Consider the following 18,963-nt stretch of genomic DNA (forward strand, 5'->3'; position numbering starts at 1 on the left):
CACACCAAAGAAATCATTCCATCTGACCATGTGGTATAATTATGATTGATCCTTTAATTAAAGTCTTAGGTTACATGTTTGTCATCATTACTGACTTTAATACTATGTAATGTGCCTAAACAAGCTAAATAGGCCTACGCCTGGGAAAAAGATGAAAGCAATTTGCGAGGTTTATTAAAACCTTGTTCGGAATCCATTGTAGATTGCAAGATATAGGCTTTCTTACACAGCACAACCACATTACCAAGCTTAATAGCATTGGTTCATCATATGTGAGATGTCTAAACATGTCTGGATTTTAGAGACCCACATTATATCTTAACTGGGCTGTGTTTTCCAAATACTTGATACATCATTTTATTGTCTATTTTGATGACCTATTATTAATAAATCAGTACAGTTTTTAAATATATAATGGAGGTTATTATGTTGTTATGGGTTTGTCAGCTTTTGCCCATGGATTTAGAGATGACAATTTTTTTTAAATGATAAGAAATAAAAATGGTAGTAGTAGAAAAGTAAATAAGCAAGATGGAATTCTCTCTCTCTTTCTAAGTATCATTAATGTATTACACAAAAGTATTTTGATCCATACTGCTTTTAATAATATAACAGACACTTTCTTGTTCTTTCAACTTGCACCTTATGACCCTTGCTGTAAATGCAGTACATTAGCTGTGCTCCAGTAATGGAAATTATCCATCCATTTGATCTTCAGGGTTTTTATAAGTGCCTCGAGTCCTCTGCAACCCCCAATAATGCAGTCTTTTATACATAAAGCTTAGAACAAAACATGGCATCTGATCTGAAGGGTCCCTGCCTCAGATCAAGGATTAGGCCCAGCAATAGCTGTCAGCAGTTCGAAGCATGGCTCTTTATATCTTAGTTAAGCCCCCGTTGTGTAGATACTGGTTTACAATAGTGTATAATTATTTTCCTTTTTAATATGTCCTCAGTCAACTCTGATAAAATCACTTGGGGGGGGGTGTCAGTTGCACAAACCTGTAAGAACAATTTCTTTAGATCTTTCAATGTTTTTAGCTGTTTTTGTAGATTGCAAGTTCATTCTTTGTAAAACCATGAGAACTTCACTGACATACATGAAAGCAAAACACAGTTTGGGATAGTGTTTTCAGCCTGTGTATCATTATGACCTTCTTCATGGTTGCGTCTTACACGACACTGTGTAACTGACAGTGAGTGCTGATCCTACAATAAAGCATGCAGTCTAGGATGGAGTCTTCCTTGCAATTGTAGTAAAGGTTGTCTTGTTTGTTCCTTGCAGTTCATATGACTGCCTCCTCGATGATCCCTTCAAGCACGACTGGCCTCAGCTGCCAGAACTTCCAGGGATCAATTACTCTATGGATGAGCAGTGCCGCTTTGATTTTGGAGTGGGATACAAAATCTGCACCTCAGTAAGTGCAGTCACAGCCACTTTTTATCTGTTTGTATATTTGCAAAATCAACATTTATGCATCAAAACCACAGCTATTCTTAAATAAGTTGTATTTGAATATGAGAAATGAAAGCTAGTTGCGGTTACACATAGAAAGTATTCAAGATGGAGAAGTATCTAGTTAATATTCAACTTTTAGTGGTTTATTGTATTATCTGAATGACCTCTCTTTGACTTTGTTGTATTTCTTGGTCTTGTACAAGAGTGAACTAAATTCATATGAGAATCTGGATTTAAAACTGCTGTAACCACACCAGGACTGTGATCCTCATGGACACAGAATCCTCATGGTATTTTAACCATGCATAAAAAAAAAAAAGGTTTTTATAGTTTTTAAAATATTTGTCCAGTGGAAAGTACTGAAAGTTTTATTTAAATTGTCACTGTCTTATTTAAAAACAAAAAGTTTCTATAAATTATATCTCAATTTGATTAAATATAAATTTTGTGATGTAAGATTATGTTTGACTTCTAAGCAGCATGCCTTGCAACATGTTTGACTTCTAAGCAGCATGCCTTATATCATCACGCCTGTAATTTAGACACCTGCTCACCTCCCCACTTTCACATCTGCTATTGGGCCTGGCAACAGATGGCAAGATGCTTTGCATTCCGTCACCAAAGCCAGACACACAAGTATCCAAGATAAACATGCTGCGAATTCTATCTGCCATCCTCACCCACTTAAACAAGCTGCATCACCCTGTTTGCTGAAGCCCCACTGTGACCCCTGTCCCCCGCTTCCCACTAAAGAACTAGAAGTTGGTTTATAAGTTTTTGATTTTTCTGTCTATTGCTACATGATTCATTGAGCTTGTGATTTGGCCCAGGATATTGACGGACTTCCTTAATGCCAGACTCTAAGCCCTTATAGTGCAGTATTGGCATCCTTTGGCCATGGTATGGACACTTTATGTAGAAAATGAGGATTTCAGTAAGAATAGCAGAATTGTTTAAACTCCTTCTTGAGTGCGCCTGCATGAGTGTTAGATTTCTGTTTAATAATATGGAGCTTTGGCTCCATACAGCCAGGTGTTTGAATACAAGAAGTACTTCACCGGTGACTAACTGTGTGTTTCATCTCCTTTATTTCTCCTGAGCTTGTGCCTCTTGTTAATTTTAATTAACCTCTCCCCCTCCCCTCCTTTTACATTGCGTGGCCTTTTGTAAAGAACAAAATACGGAGCAGCCACATTCATTCAACGGGCCCCGTGTCTTCATGCATCTCAAAGCGTATCTCTATACAGTCAGCCTGTCTGAAAAAAAGGCGCCAGGGCTGTAGTCTTATCATCTTCACAGTTCGTCTGTGGTAATGAGCTGAACTATGGCAGAAAAAAATCTGTGCCTCAGGGTGGGCTCATCAGTGCTGAGACGCACCATCCAAGCTTGACAGCTGAATCAATTAAAAATCAGTGTTGAACCAACAGCTGGTCTCTTAGAAAGAAAAAGGGACTCAAGGGACCAAACTCTTGTAGGAGTGAATAGAAATATAAGCTTTATGGCGCTCTCTCTCTCTCTCTCTCTCTCTCTCTCTCTCTCTCTCTCTCTCTTTCTTTCTCTCTCTCTCTCTGGCTCACAAAACAAAATCCATTAGCACCGTTGCCTTATTTTCTCTCCCCTCAGTTCCGCACCTTTGATCCTTGCAAGCAGCTGTGGTGCAGTCACCCGGACAACCCTTACTTCTGCAAGACCAAGAAGGGCCCCCCACTGGACGGCACGGAGTGTGCACCTGGGAAGGTAAAGACAACAAGTTCCCAAAGAGGACAAATTCCCAAATCATGCCACACCTATTTTATTCATCTTTTGATATATCATGATATCATATCAATATCGTCTATTAGAAAACATCATGACATGAATGCTTACATCGGCCACCCTCACCTTCCGGCCCCTTACATTTGTCCCGGGCTCAGCCATGCTGCTCTCCCTTCTTCCTACAGTGGTGTTACAAAGGTCACTGCATGTGGAAGAATGGCAACCAGGTGAAACAAGATGGCGTCTGGGGTGCATGGACCAAGTACGGCATGTGCTCACGCACCTGCGGGACAGGCGTGCACTTTCGGACGCGTCAGTGCAATAACCCAGCGTAGGTTTGCTTCATTCCAATCCATGTGTGTTAGTAGTTATATTAAATTAAAAATAAATAAATAAACATGAATAATTGTTTTTGCTGAAGATGCTTATTATTGCTTTTTTATTAAACAGACATGTAATACATCAAAACCTAATTAAGCAATTATTCAATAGTCTAATAATTAGAGTAATCTAATGAGTTTTTTGACATTTCTTGACTTTTCTTTTGACATTTGTAATTCAGTCCAGCTAATGGTGGTCAGGACTGCCAAGGAGTTAACTATGAATTCAAATTGTGCAACACGGATGACTGCCCCAAGCACTTTGAGGACTTCAGGGCTCAGCAGTGTCAGCTCCGCAACTCCCACTTTGAGTACCAGAACACAAAACACCACTGGCTCCCATATGAGCACCCAGATGGTGAGTGTTAGATTGGGTATGGGATAAATTCACAGGGAACACAGAGTACAGATTCCCTTCAACCTCTGGAACTCATTACAACTTGGTTAAGATGGGATCTTATTTACAATGCAATTTGGCCCAACTCTAGGCTTAATTTGCACCTAAGTACAGTAGATTTTTTGCAGCAAGGATTATATTAGAAAAAAAATGCATTTGTGTTTTTGCAGCAACTACAAAATATGCCGACATTGTTGACAATAAAACTGCTTTTCCTAACATGAATCCTCTGAAATTGGTCCTCCAATATGCTTTGATTTATTGGCCATCAGGTTTGGACTCAAAGAGCTGACCATCTGTGCCCAGAGTAGAAATATGCACTCATTCATCCATTTTACGGAAAAGGAATTTTCTGTATCGGCCTTCTTTTCATGTATATCTCTGTGCAAAAACCATCACACATGAACAGGGGCCAGGCCGTGGGTGTGCTTTGCAGATCATCAAGGAGCATGCTCAAGTGGCCATCTCTCACCCCTATACTCTCCCTTCTCCCCACACCACCTTCCCCTCCCCCCCGGCCCTTCACCTCGCTTTTAGCCATGTATGACTCCCAGTGAATCTAAGAAGCTGCCATGCCCCTAAAATGGAGCCTCACGTATAATCTGATGGATTGCTCCTCAAGACATGCTTGGAAAAAAAACAAAAAAAAAACCTTCACCCCAGGTGACATAGTTCTATAACAGAGGTGCAACTTAATACAGGTGGTCTTTATGGATCCTCTGATTCAAATGGTATTTACGCTTATTCAAAGGATTTTGACCACTAGTCATGGAGGAAAAAAGGAAAGATTTAATGCTTTCGTCTGATGGTGAAAAGACCTTGACTCTTCATATAACTGTAGAAGAAAGAATTTTCCATGTATCCATATTATATACTGTCATTTATATACAGGCATGTGTCTTTTATTTGTTTGCGTCACCTATTGGAATACATATATAATAATGTTCATGCTCAGAGTATTTGCAGCAATTTGGAATACCAAGGACAACATCTTTGGTGCTTGGATTTCTGGGCTTTCATGTGGTTATACCTCATGGTTATACCTCATTTCCATGTGATTATATCTGTGGTGATAGTACAGCACATTGTTTGAAGCATTTCAAAAAGGCTTCTTACTACTTTACCTCCTGTGATTTCTGTATATGCTGTACTTAATATGATCCACTGGGTGGTATTGACTCCATAAACAGGGAGAAAATGTGTGAAACATACCATGGCTTAGAGATCAGAGAATTATTTTAGCCTCCGAGCACCATCACTGTTAGCTTCCCATGTCAACAGATCTGCCTCCTACATGGTAGCAGATAGCACACATATAGATAAGAACCAGTGAGATCTCCACTGGCCCTCACCTAAACACCTCCTCCTTTCTTTCAGCCAACAAAAGATGTCACCTGTACTGCCAGTCGAAGGAGACAGGTGACGTGGCGTACATGAAGCAACTGGTGCATGATGGCACGAGGTGCTCTTACAAGGACCCCTACAGCATATGCATGCGGGGGGAGTGTGTGGTAAGCCGCTCAAAGCTCTTCACATCAATGGTGAAACCTCTGCCGGCAGCATTGCCCAACTCCAAAAAAATCTATAAATAAAAACCCAGATAGCAGTTTGTCAGGGGAGAAAACGCAAGCCTATGTGATACTGTCTAGAATGATGACTTCACTGTTGATATCAATACATCAGAGTACTGTTCGCTATATCCGAGTTCCGTTCAGCAGTGATAGTGTTGTATGACTAATGGGCTGCTTTCACCATGGTTGGAAGGAGCATATTGGTAATTTTTGTTTCACCAGACAGGGATAATTTATTATTAAAAAGGTTTCTTTTTGGGGAAATAGCTAACTGTCCACTCACTTGTCATGATTTTCCAAAGTATTCAGGAAAAGCAAATGTTTGACCACAAACTTTGAAAAAGTTTTCCTGAGATGCCAAAATGTCCACTGCAAAGAACACAGCAGAGGGCTCTGTTTGTGTGTGTCTGTGTCTGTCTGTGTTCTAGTGCGTATGTGGACTTAACCAGGACTGTGCATGTCTTCTTTCCAACAGAGTCAGATGGGAATGATTTTTACAGTGCTAAACTAGGGCCATGCTGTCATAACATAAGCATCTACAGGGACCAATTCAAAGAATCCGAGTCAAAACTAGCTTCAGAAGAAGTGTTATGCCCGGCATCTCATTTAGCTGGAATATCTCTCTTCCAGAAAGTGGGCTGTGACAGAGAAATTGACTCCAACAAGATTGAAGACAAGTGTGGTGTGTGTGGGGGTGACAACTCCCACTGCAGAACTGTGAAAGGAACCTTCACCCGAACCCCCAAGAAAGCAGGTATGACCCTAACGCTTCTCTTTCTTCAGGACAGTCCATGGGCAAATGCAGTTGTTTACTAGACTTGGAATCTCTCAACACATCTGTTTGGCACAACAGTCCTATCATTTTTTTAAAGCAATGTCCCAATACTGCATCCTTGTTTTGGGGTAAAAGCACATCACACAAAATGTCTTGCACATTTTAGTGGACTTGGCAAGTGGGATGTGTGAGCCTTTTGGTGATGGTGGGTGTTTTCCAAAAATCATTCCTCAAACCTCCTGCATCAAGTTAAGGATGAGCCAAAATTACTAATCTTTAATGATAAATGATATCATCTAATAATCTTTAATTCATCTTTAATAAGTTTGAGAATAAATGGTTAATAATGTCTAATGAGTTTGAGAATATTCAATAAATCACAAGATTAAATAAATAGAGTTTGAATAACTATGAACTTTCAGGTGAATCAATAAAACCATAGTCATTTACATAACATGATGATATAAGATGATAGACATGCTAAATTTTTAGCATTAGAAAGCATTAAAAGCATTAAAAAGTAGAAAAAGAACAACAACAACAATATACTGCCCATCAATGGACAGCTCTTTCTTGTTTTCTTCTTACCAAGAAATGTTTAATGTTTAAGCCCAAAGTTGTGTTTCTCAGGGAAATGAACACAATGCCTGTGCTGTGCTGTTTTTGGCATTAACCTTTTGCCAAAATTTTAAATGTAATCTACATTTAGAAATATGTATGCATATACATAATTTTAATAGATGTTATTATAATAATGAGCTGTAGTACTGTGGCAATTTGAGTAATGCTGAACTGTCAGCTCAGGTAAAAATGATCCATAATATCCATAAAAACATGCCAGCTCTGCAGTAAGTTTTACAGGGTCTTTAAAGAATATTTTTCTGTCAAAAACAGTAAACAATAATAAATGTTTCTTAAGATTTTCAAATATAAAGTGCTTTGGAAAAATATTCAGCTATTAAATATTCGAGTTTTTAAAAGTAACAAGATTCGTCTTGATTGCAAATGACACTTTGATAGTTGTGCTCTGTCATATTTATTTATAACTGACTCATAAATAGTTAATTCATGTAAAAGTATGTAAATGAGTGTTGGGGTATCTCAGTGAGCACTGCTGGATCTGTTAAAATAGATGAGGAAGTGGAGGTTGCATCATACCACCCAGGACACTACCTAGACAAGGACGTCTCTCAAAACTCAATGTTGGAGCAAGAAGGTGTTTTGAAGGAGCTACAGAATTTAGTGGTTAAGACTGGTGAAACATGTTTTCCCCCTGGGGAAGCTCCAGTTTTACACAGATGAAAGATATTGCCCTAACGAGGACACAGTTGGCTTACAATTACCCTCTGCCTGTGAGTCATAACAAAGGCGCACAAATTCTGGAAAAAAGACCCCTTAACCAGCAGCATCACTGTCTGGTCCAGCACTGAGGATGATCCCTCCCATGCCTTCTACAGTCTATTTGCTCCCCTGCTATCCGGAAGGTTTTGTAGGTTATAGTTGAGGACTTTCAGGCTGGCCAACAGCTTCTACCCCAGATGGTCAGACTCCCGAGCAATGTACATGTTCTGTGGGACTTACTGTTCACAGTGCAAATGATATGACTCACACAGTGCTTAAGTGTCACTTTTAAATGTCACTTTCAAATTTCATTCTCAGGCCTGCAGCCATTAATGCACTGCCACTTTATGCTGGCACTATACTGCACTTTATACACACTTCATTACTTCATTTCAATTCACAGACATGGAAATGTCCTTTCATGTTAAATGCCATGTTAAAAGCTCAAACCCCCCCGCCCCCCCTTTTTTTTTTTTACTGCCATTGATATTTTCATGTACTAACAGCACAGTCTATGTCATGCATGTTAGGCATGGGTCCAGGAGGAACTACATTTCATCTCACTATGTACAATTGTACATGGCTGTGATATGGAAATATTGCATGATATGAAGACCAACGAGCATTCTAAAGAAATTAAAGTTATAGACATGCAGAAGATAGGAAAAAGCTACAAAATAATATCCAAGTGAATATCCCAGTAAGCGTTGTTGAATCCAAATGGAAGTTACCTCATAACACCCAGGCACTACCTAGATAAGGCTGTCAAAACTCAGTGTCAAAGCTAGAAGGATATACAGAGTTCAGTGACTGAGAATGACGTGAAGATGCACCATTCAACAATATCAAGAGCTCCGCATCTCGTCTGGATGGCTAAAAGATGCAAATGCTAAAGATGAACCACATTAAAACTAGTCTGGAGTTTACCCGGTTTCAGTGTTAATGTTTTGTGTGAAGATGAAGCAGAAATGGAAGATTTTTACCAAAATTCAGAATGCTGTGTGTGAGGTGGGTAAACACTGGTTGCTTTTCCTCAGCAGGGACTGGACATCTTTTTAAATTGGAGAGATGGATGATGCAGAATATAGGCAGACAGCTTGTTCAGTCTGCTAAAAGAACTAAAAATTTGGAGAGACTGCAACTTTTAGCAAGAAAGATAAAGCAACACAGAAATGGTTGAACAACCAAAAGATGAATGTTCTAGTTGCCTCAGTAAAATTGAGAGTCTGATAGACTATTTGAAAGTTGCAGTCTACAAGCATCATGCAACCACACTCAAAACGCTGGAGCAAATCTTCCAGGAGGAAAGTGTAAAAACCACTCCAAAACATTTCCAAAGCTGGCAGTAACATTCCCCAACATAGATGTTATTCCAGCAAAATATAACTCTAATAAATACTAGTCTGAACATGTTGAATACTTATGAAAGCCACATGTTCAGGTTTTTTTAAGCTCTGATGACATTCAAAAATTTACCTTAAGAGCATATTGATTTGCATTTAAAATAGTCTGGAACAATCTGTGTGTCATTTATCAATCCAGATAAATCTGATTACTTTTAAGGGCACTGTATATCCTTGCCACCCATTGGCATCTGCCATGATTCGAGGAAAGCAGGTTGAAATTATGGAGCGAGTCCTTTATTTAAAAAATGAATAAAAATGCCACAGAAAAAAACAGAATGAACACTGAAGGAACATACAGGAAAGGCATGAAAATCATAATGGCTGGGAGAGGTAACAAATAACATGAGCATGATGCACAGACAGACACCAAAATACAAGCACATGGCGACATAGCATGGAAAAAAAACAGAAACTGTCACGTAGCATCACATGTCTTCCAGTGCCATGTAAAAGGAGACATGGCTGTGAAGGGGGTGATTGTGACAGTATCTATCACAGGGAATCATGTCAACAAGGCACAAACTCAATTTCATGTATTAATCATGGAACTGATCAAGAATATATATATATATATATATATATATATATATATATATATATATATATATATATATATATATATATAAAGATTTTTTTCCTCATGAATTTCTGTCATGCCATTGTACATGTATCCATATCAATGCTTGATAAATTGTCAATATGGAGATATGGTTCTGCTATCTCCCTTTTAGCTCAAATTTTTAGTTCTTGTGTTGCCAAGTCAAATATTCTGAAAATACCTATATAGTGCACTGAATGCAAAAAGCACATGCTATGACATCAAATCACATCAAATACCTTTTCAATTTTTAAATTTTTTCCCCAACTTTTTTGCAATGTCATAAAGCTTTCCAAGAATATGGCAGCTTCAACAGGCCAATACAGCTGTCTTAATAAATTAATCCCACCTCCATTTTCTGTGATTTGTTAGTTAGAAGATGACTCTGGTTTGGCATTGAAATGCATTCCCCTCTCAAGACAAACTAGACAAATAATTCTGGACACCAGAGGGTAAAAACTTTTAGAACTGAGTACCTTCTCAGGTATACAACTGCATTTAGTTTACTTATAATGATACACAAGGATGATATACTGCTTTTCAAGAACCCCGAGTCACTATTATGTTAATTATATTCAGCAGGGTTCACCAGAACTGCATCACAACGACTACCTGTTATCATTATGACACAGCTCCACCAACATAGCATCATAATTTCATTGTTCAGAGTATATGGCATATAAACCAAACAACCTTGATTTTAAGTGCTTTTGTTTGTTTTAGTTTTAAACATGAGTATGATTACAGTGGAAAAAAATATGAATTTGAAGTGGCACCAAATGTGAGGTACAGGAGACAATAGCAGTTTCCTGCAGTATGAGTCTTCTTGCCATATAGTTTACAGTTTTATAGTTGTACAATTTTGTTATTATAGTATCTTATACTCTGTACTTTATGTAAACATATAAATCTTTGTGGTTGATAATAATTTAATAATAATAAATTAATACATTTTCATGTTTATCCCTGTCAGACCTTCTGTGAGAAACAATGAGAAACAAAATCCTGCTAAATTGTTTACTTACTGCTAATACTTACTGAATCTCATGGGCTCAGAACCAAGCAAACATTGGTTAAAAAGAAAAACTCAAACAATAACAAAGAAACTGTGGAGGTGTCCTCAAGCTCAAAAGTCCTGAGGGGGATGACATATATATCCCAAGATAAAGCTGCTTTAGTGTAATAAAGCTCCATTACAATAACCAGAAAATATTTTAGGCTTTATTATTTTTATAAATTTTTTGACTTCAATAGATATCATATTCATACCATATCCTATGAAGATATCATATAAGTAAGGCTTTTTTGGTTTGGAAAACATGCCCATAACCATTGCCTCTTTGCTATTTGTTTCCAAGCCTCTGAACTCTATGGCCATCCTATTGTTATTCCTTAATTACCCCTGAGCTCTGTGACATACAGCCCAAAATAATGATGATGCACACTATGCACACTATTGGAAATATGCTCAATATGAATCCTGCAAAGATGACAGTGCTGTTGCGCCGATGGAAATTGATTTTTTTGTGTGTGTGTATGTGTGTTTTGCCCCGTGGCCTCTGATGCATTTGTGGTGTGGCTCGATTAAAAACAGAATGCATCAATCATCGAGGGCTATTTCCTTCTTGGCACATTTCCTGACTTAATGTGAGTTTCAGACTTGTGACCGATAATGGTATAATTACCTTGGCATTGAGCATGTGAAAGAGTGTCTTGTTAGTGTAGAAGTTTTGGAATGTAGTTGCTCTAAAGTTTCTTTGACACATGCAGTGTAATGTTGTTCATTATGCCAAGTCTGTCTCTTAATTACCACAAATCAGCATGTCATGGCATGTTTCACTTGATATAAGAGGTCATGAGAAAGCACGACTGCTTATTTGTAGATAACGTTATGTCAATAACATGTCATAACAGGCATTCTTAATGATATGTTATTGTAGAATTGAACATAGTATAGTTGGCTTGAATGAAGTCATCACTTTCTCTAAGATGGTGTTAATGTCAATTACTCACTTTCTTAACAGGAAAACAGTTAAGCAAGAGGTGCCAAAAAGAAATCCCTTTGTTGGAAAACACAATCTGCAAGTATTCTGTGTTACCTAATCTTACTCTTTTTCCAAATGTAATGCTTTCTTTACCATTGAGCACTGAGGTTGGTAAGATTTACTCTGGGTTAATTGTATGTAGTTGTACAGTTGTGTACCTTCTCCCCTTCAGACACCAAGTTAAAATCAAATAGGTTAAAGGTCTGAAAGATTTGATTCTTTAGAATTGATCTGTGACCCCAAGCCCCAGCTGAGAAAGGTTAGCACAATATTGCAGTGTGCACAATTCATTTTGCACACACCACACACTATTGACCTTTTATCGGTCTGTATTTGCTCACATGATCTCCACAGCTGCCATTTCAGACCTCCCGTTCCCTCTCCTTTCTCCTCTGCAATTAAGGTCCGATCTCCCATCTCCCCTACCAAGATTATCGAGACATATATTTCTTGGCATGTAGATACCTGTTCACATTAACCGGTTAAAAGGCCAAACAGCAGTCACTGGTCGAGACGGTCAGAACCGCTGCTGTCATGAGACATTGTACTTACAATCATCCTTTATCACATCATTACTCCATCTTAACGACCACACTGCCCACAGCAACTTTAGAGTGACCTCGCAAGCCAATGGCAAAGGATTGCATTACGGAAGATGGTGTAACAGCTGATTTTTGTCCTCAAGGGAAAACAAGAGGAGCCTTCTTGCTGCCCAAGGGAGCACGGCATGTGTTTCTGAATGAATCTGAGGACTCTAGAAATGTTCTTGGTGAGTGGTGTGGACTTTGCAGAGATGTGGACATCTGTAGCAGGGCAGAACTACGGAGGCAGCTTAGTGTCTTTAGCGCTTTCTTTTCTTGTGTGAGATACGTTGGAAAGTGGTTCTTCCATTCAACTTCTTTCATACATTTGTCAACAGGATAGTGTTGCTCAACAGCCCTTCAAGATTCAACCGTTGACTGATTTGCTGAAATCCTTGGCACTGCTTGGAACTACTTCAGTCTCACATAGCCCTGATGCTCTTAGAACCTGTGCCATTCATGAGACATTTATGAGGAGATGAATGTATTTTATGGAGTCTGAATGGAGAACCTTTGGCCACATTCTCAAGTAACTTTTTCTCACAGCCTTTGTGTGACCTAGCTTGATGGACAACTTCAGTAGCGCAACTCTCTGAAATTGCCTCTCTGGAGCCTAGCAGCAAAACAGCACACCTCCTAATTAAAGGATGTCCACCTCTGCAAAGGAAAATGAGACATTACTTTTGCGTACTAATTACTTCTGCTATCTTTTCCCCCTATATGCTTTGCCTTTTTTGCCATTTTGGCTCTGGTGCAAAGGTTACATAAAGATGTTCCTCATCCCCCCTGGGGCTAGACATGTGATCATCCAAGAACATGAGGCATCCCCTCACATTCTTGGTAAGTGACGGCTGTCCTCATGGCTCTCTGGCCTGGAAAATATATGCACACTCACTGTTACACATATCTGATCCTTGTCACTGTTTCCTTTCATCTTATCTCAGTGTGGTGGTGTAATCATTTCATTGATATGAAGAAAACAATTACACTGATATTAACATGAAAAGATATTTCATTACACTCATGTTAATCATTTTATGCCATTCAATGTCTCTAAAAGAGAGTTTTTGGTTTCAAAGTACATTTGAACAGCATCTATCTACATTCAGGCTTTTTTTCCTCCCAATGTGAGCTAAATTCTCAGTCATGGACTAATTTAAAAAAAATTTAACTAATTAAAAAGACCCCAGAGATAAATAGTCTATAAGAAATGTGCTATTGAGCACAAGTTCCTAGCTTTTTATGCATATATTTCCCACAATTCCTAACCATGTAAAATTATTTAATATTTGATAATGGTTCCTTCACCACTGCTTAAGAGTTTTGACCTTATCACTGTTTAGTGATAATTAATTAACTAGTTTTCTGTTCATGTCAAAATAGTCCTAATGAAATTATCTTTGCTTCCCATTAAACATTTAAGCTAAGCCTTCTTCGTAGTTACTATTTACTGATGAAATTTGATTCTACCAGGTGCACATTTCAACATGGTATTTTACTAATTTTCAAAAAGAGCAAACATGGTTTGCAGTGGGATAAATATAATAATAAAAGGTTTAGATGTACAGTGAGCTGCTCTGGGATGGACTGGTGCCTGGTTCAGGGTTGGTTCTCTGCTTGAACCCTGTGCTAGTAGGATATGCTCCTGTCCCATGTAACTGGATTAAGTGATTTAGAAGATAAATGAATGAGTGTATAGTAAGACTTGGTGTCCATAGTCGGTGATTCAGTTTAAGTAGGAATTTGTGTTTTTTTTTTCTTTTCTGAATAAGAAACCATTAACTACTCACATCGCACTAAACCATCAGTAAAGTCTATTAACTCATTTGGTTTTAACTTGATTTTTGCTCCAGTGTTGCTTAATTTTTAATACTGTAGCTTTTTGTATGCCTCACATGCTTTACAATGCCTTACCAAATTAGATGCAAAATAATATGCATTAGTGCAATATAGAGCACTTGCCCAGTGTCCTTATCCCTGTTTGCAACGGTGATATTTAATGACAGCCATGGTGATTCACGTGACATGCTTCTCTGTCAGTAATCTTTCACTGACATTTATTCAGATGCTTGCACTGGTCTCTCCTGTTCTCAATCCAAAGTGCATCATTACTTTTCCATGTCACTGAATGACTCATATCACTTCTCTGCCAATGCTACACAGTAGGGTCAGTAATAGACAATAATAGATAATGCAGACATAGTCATAAAGTCGCTGCATATTTTCATAGTCTCCTAATTGATTGTGCAAGTTTTGCAAAATCTTACTATAAATAATTTAAGAAAATACCATGAATTAAATAGATTTTACATCCATTCAAAGAAAGATTTTTTGTATGGCATAAAAAGGAAATAAGTTAGAAGTGGCACTGATGATCTGTACATTGTGGAGAGTTGTTTCTTTTGATCTTACCATTTGATCATGTGTAACTTCACTGCTTCCAGCGGTGAAGAACCAAGCCACAGGACATTACATCCTGAATGGGAAAGGGGAGGATGTGAGGTCTCGCAGCTTCATTGACCTCGGAGTGGAATGGGACTACATCATCGAAGATGAGGTTGAGACCCTCCACACGGACGGACCATTACACGATGCAGTCATTGTTCTGGTAATTTTATGTACTTATCAAAAAGTAACAAACTAGCACATTACTGTTACCCTGTAAGGAATTGTTAACATGCATACTCATATGTTTTGAGAGTGGGTTTTTTTTGTTGTAATTTATGAAATCAGAAAACACATGCAGAATGCAAATGCAGTTGCAAAGTGCAAAATATACACGCACCCATGTCAAAAAATGTATATACCCTATGAATCTCAAAGGTGCTGTTATAACCAAGACTCAGACAAAAACAGACTAATTAGAAATAAAGAAGGAAAAAGGACCGAGGGAACTGACTTGGAATTGTGAGCCCTGACAGCAGAGAAGAAACAAGAAGAAACATGGACTTCATATCCACAGGCACCAACAGTGTAGCTAACACAACCCAGACACTGGTGATGAGCAGGAGTCATGGCAAGCCAAATCAAGAGCTTCTCAGTTAAAAGTGTTAACATCATCAGGTATTTTTGGATTGGCATATCTGCATTCTGTATGCTGATATACTAGCTAACTGTAATGGTGAGCGGTAAGGAGGCGGACACGTGCAGAGAAGAGCCGATTTACTATGGGCAAATCCAAAATCAGAGTGGTTAGGGCAGTCCAGGGTCATAGAGCGGGTTTGCAAAAATATCAAAACAACCAAACACACAAACGCAACCATCAAATAAACATAAATGCATGGATTCCAAGAAACACAACCATTCAAATAAACAATGAACAGCCAAGACACAGGGAACACAACAGGGTATAAATACATGAACTTAATAAAGTAGAAACGAGGGACAGGTGTAAGCAATCAAACAAGGGGCGGAGAAAACAAAACTATTGCATGGAACTAAAATATACAAGACAGGGAAAACACGGAAAACGGTAGGAGGGACTAATCGTGACACTAACTAGTACATTCTAGTAACACTGGGTAGTTTATACTAATTATTTAGCATAAACAGATGAAACAGACATAAACGCTGCTAAGGGAACATATTTCAACATCTTTGTTTTTATTTCATTGTAATACACGCAGTGCATGCAGCTAGCCAGTTCATTAACTTGTGGTGTATTAGTTTTGTAATATGAACAACCTAACAAAACATTATATGGTAAACAGGTTAGCATATTCAGGTAGCACTATGTAATTCATCACTGAGAAAGCTTAGCTGATTTGGCTTCTTAACCCAGGTCAGTTTACTTCATGGCCTGCTGTGGTGGTTAATGTAATTCCGGAATTAAAAAGGTTTGTCCAGATTTGTGTCATTGCACACTGGTCTTGGGCTGTCCAAGCTAATCAATACCGGCAAACTTGATATGTGGGATACTAACCTGTATCTAAGTGTCCTAGCTAGAGCACAAGTTTGTATATTGGACTGCAGATTTTTTTTTTTTTTGGTCTTGTCTATTTTTTTCCTCTTACTCTTTTGTGTAAGAAATGGCCCCTTCCACTACATTGTTTGAAGATACCATTCTGTCAAAGAAGTGTTGCTAGGCAACGATTGCTAGGCAGCAAGTGTCTTGATCAGGTCACACCTTATTTCCACACATCTGTTCGTATAGAAGGCTTTTTCCCTTTTGTCTTTCTTCTGTTCATCCATCAGTGGGAGCCAGCTACTTTCTTGTAAAAAAACAAGAAAAAATGTGTACATGTATAGAACAGCAGAAATAAAACAAGACTGATGTGATTAACTGGGTGGGTATGTGAGGTACAGAAGAGGTATGGTTCCATCTGATGACCTAGTTGTAACTAGTTTTTTTTTTTTAGTCTTTTTTTTACTAGTTTAAAAAAAAATTAGTTTAGATCATATTACTAGTTAATAGCTGGAAGAGAAGAAATCCTACACAGGTTTGAATGTGCACACCACCCCATGATAATTTGCTGCTAACGATATAGGCACTTTTTTTTCAGTTTTTGCTTACTATGTTCCTTAGCAATCACATTCAATATAAAATAGAAATGGGAAATGAAATAACTGAATATCATATACAGGTCATTATAGGTGCTACAGTTTAAGGATAGAGGAAGCAGCATCTTTTAAAAATTTGCATGCTTCTTATGGTGGCCGAGGAACAATATTTTTGCTAAATGTTTGGCCTTTGCCTTGTGAATCCCTCCAAGGCAAAGTCTGTGGACATGTTTAAGACTTCTAATGACTAAGATAATAATTTGACATTTAAATCCTAAATTGTCAGTGGCAGCAGTTAATGGTTGGCATTTAATTATTTTTGAAGTGTATGACTATTCGAAGAATAAGTCAAAGGCACATTAAATTTCAAAAATGAAAACTTTCTTTTGAGGCAAGGAGATAGAAATTATATCTGGTAGGCCTATATTTCCAATTCCTGAGAAGATGTCAGTTGTATTAACCACTCAGGCATAAGTTTGGTGTGGCTCGAGATGTTTACATCTGATGTATATGCATGTATATACATGTGTTGCTTAAAACTCATATCTATTAGTATACAACCCTTTCAAAGACGTGCCATCATTAAGAATACGTGAAATTGCCTGCAGATGTTGAGAATGGTTATGAAACAAACTGTATGAATATATGGGTACCACACTGCAAGATTATATTCAGAACCTCATAAGAACCTATAGAAAATTAGAAGCTCCTTACTAATAGATTGCATGTTATACTGAGTGATCAGCCCCTGACAGTTTGGCTGACTTTCCCTGGGGCTTCATGCCAGTGAAGTTGTGCAGAGACCTACACTAATTCTTAACTGGCTGAAGACTATGATAATTTTGTTCTTCTGCAAAGATAATTAAAGTCTAGCCAGTCAGACCACATACCAAATCTATGCCCTGGCCATCCAACTTCCCACTATGTTTTTTTAAACCCAAGTAGTTGTCCACTTCCATCCCATTCAAGCGGGACCTTCTGCCGGTTTATATCCAAAAATTGTGAGACTCTGCCCAGTCCCCTTCCACAGAGTCAGGCGAGATTGTCATTCAATGTCCTTGCACAATTTCAAACCCCAAGTTTATTCAAAATATCAGCTCCCCTTGTTCTGTGATGTTGCCACAAATTGGCAACTTTTTTTTTTTGGGTGGTATTGGGTCCCACTTGCAACAGTTGCTGTTTAATCACATAATTTTTCAATCAATTAGTCAAGTTTGAAGATCATTTTGTTTTGTAGATATTTATCCACAGTATTTTTCAGTATTTGAAAAAAGCATATTTCACTAGTCTTGTACTAAACAGTCAAAGATCATGTTGAAAACTTTTACTTTATTGTTGGAAGTTACAATGGGTGTGTTGCGTTATCCAGAAAGCAAATTGCTGTGAAATAATGCTGCTACCATCTTAACACACGTGCACACAAACACACAGTTTGTTTGTGCTATATATTTTTGTATTCCATGTCATTGCATGAGTCAGAATCTCATTGCGAGGTCTGCAATCTTATTCCACATTTGAATGTGCAAGCCTTACACCAAAATATTCACCAGCTATTTCCAAAATATGTCCCTTGGGCCCATTGTCAGCAGTGGAGTTCAGGTAACCAAGAGACCTGTTTGGTACACCACAGTGTGAGGTTTTGGGAGAGTGAGGAGGTGGTGGTAGTGTCACCTAATACACTAGGAGTTGCTAGGATAGCAGCAGTGATTGTTAGGTGTTGCTTAGATAGTGGCAACCACAGCAGCAGCGGGCAGTGATGCCCGACAGCAGTAATGCTCATGGCCTGAGTTTGCCCTAGTGAGCGTGCATGTGGTGCTCTTTGACAGATGTTCTCAATGGGGAGAGAAAATTAGGTCTTTGGAGAGAGCTCATGCCTGGCTGATTCACTGTGGGTGTCAAACGAAGCACAACATGAGATTATCTGTTAAATGAGATGGAGATGAGTCAGGCTTAGGAAGAGTGGAGGGTGAGTAATTGTCATTGAGCATGTATTAGAGCCAAGCAGGCCTGTAAAAGCTTAAGGGATGCAATAAGTTTATCATGTTCATTTTTGAGTCACATATTGCTATCTTACCACTAAAGATTCAAGCACTTTAATCCACAAATGTATTTTTCCACCAGAAGGCTTTCTAAATTCTATGAGCAGTGGTAACTT

The 18,963-nt window shown here is 38.3% G+C and overlaps 1 protein-coding gene across 1 annotated transcript in view; it reads left to right on the forward strand.

Annotated features, from left to right (window-relative positions):
* adamts3 (ADAM metallopeptidase with thrombospondin type 1 motif, 3) overlaps positions 1-18,963 on the forward strand; it is a 76,965-nt gene that overhangs the window by 34,800 nt on the left and 23,202 nt on the right. The window contains exons 10-17 of the mRNA XM_027028514.2: positions 1,286-1,418; positions 3,083-3,196; positions 3,400-3,545; positions 3,777-3,952; positions 5,369-5,502; positions 6,193-6,316; positions 13,068-13,148; positions 14,753-14,916. Of these exons, the coding sequence (XP_026884315.2) occupies positions 1,286-1,418; positions 3,083-3,196; positions 3,400-3,545; positions 3,777-3,952; positions 5,369-5,502; positions 6,193-6,316; positions 13,068-13,148; positions 14,753-14,916 (1,072 nt within the window). The remainder of the gene's footprint in view (positions 1-1,285; positions 1,419-3,082; positions 3,197-3,399; positions 3,546-3,776; positions 3,953-5,368; positions 5,503-6,192; positions 6,317-13,067; positions 13,149-14,752; positions 14,917-18,963) is intronic.

Source organism: Electrophorus electricus, chromosome 9, assembly GCF_013358815.1.
Source record: "Electrophorus electricus isolate fEleEle1 chromosome 9, fEleEle1.pri, whole genome shotgun sequence".
In the NCBI taxonomy this organism is placed as follows: Eukaryota; Metazoa; Chordata; class Actinopteri; order Gymnotiformes; family Gymnotidae; genus Electrophorus; species Electrophorus electricus.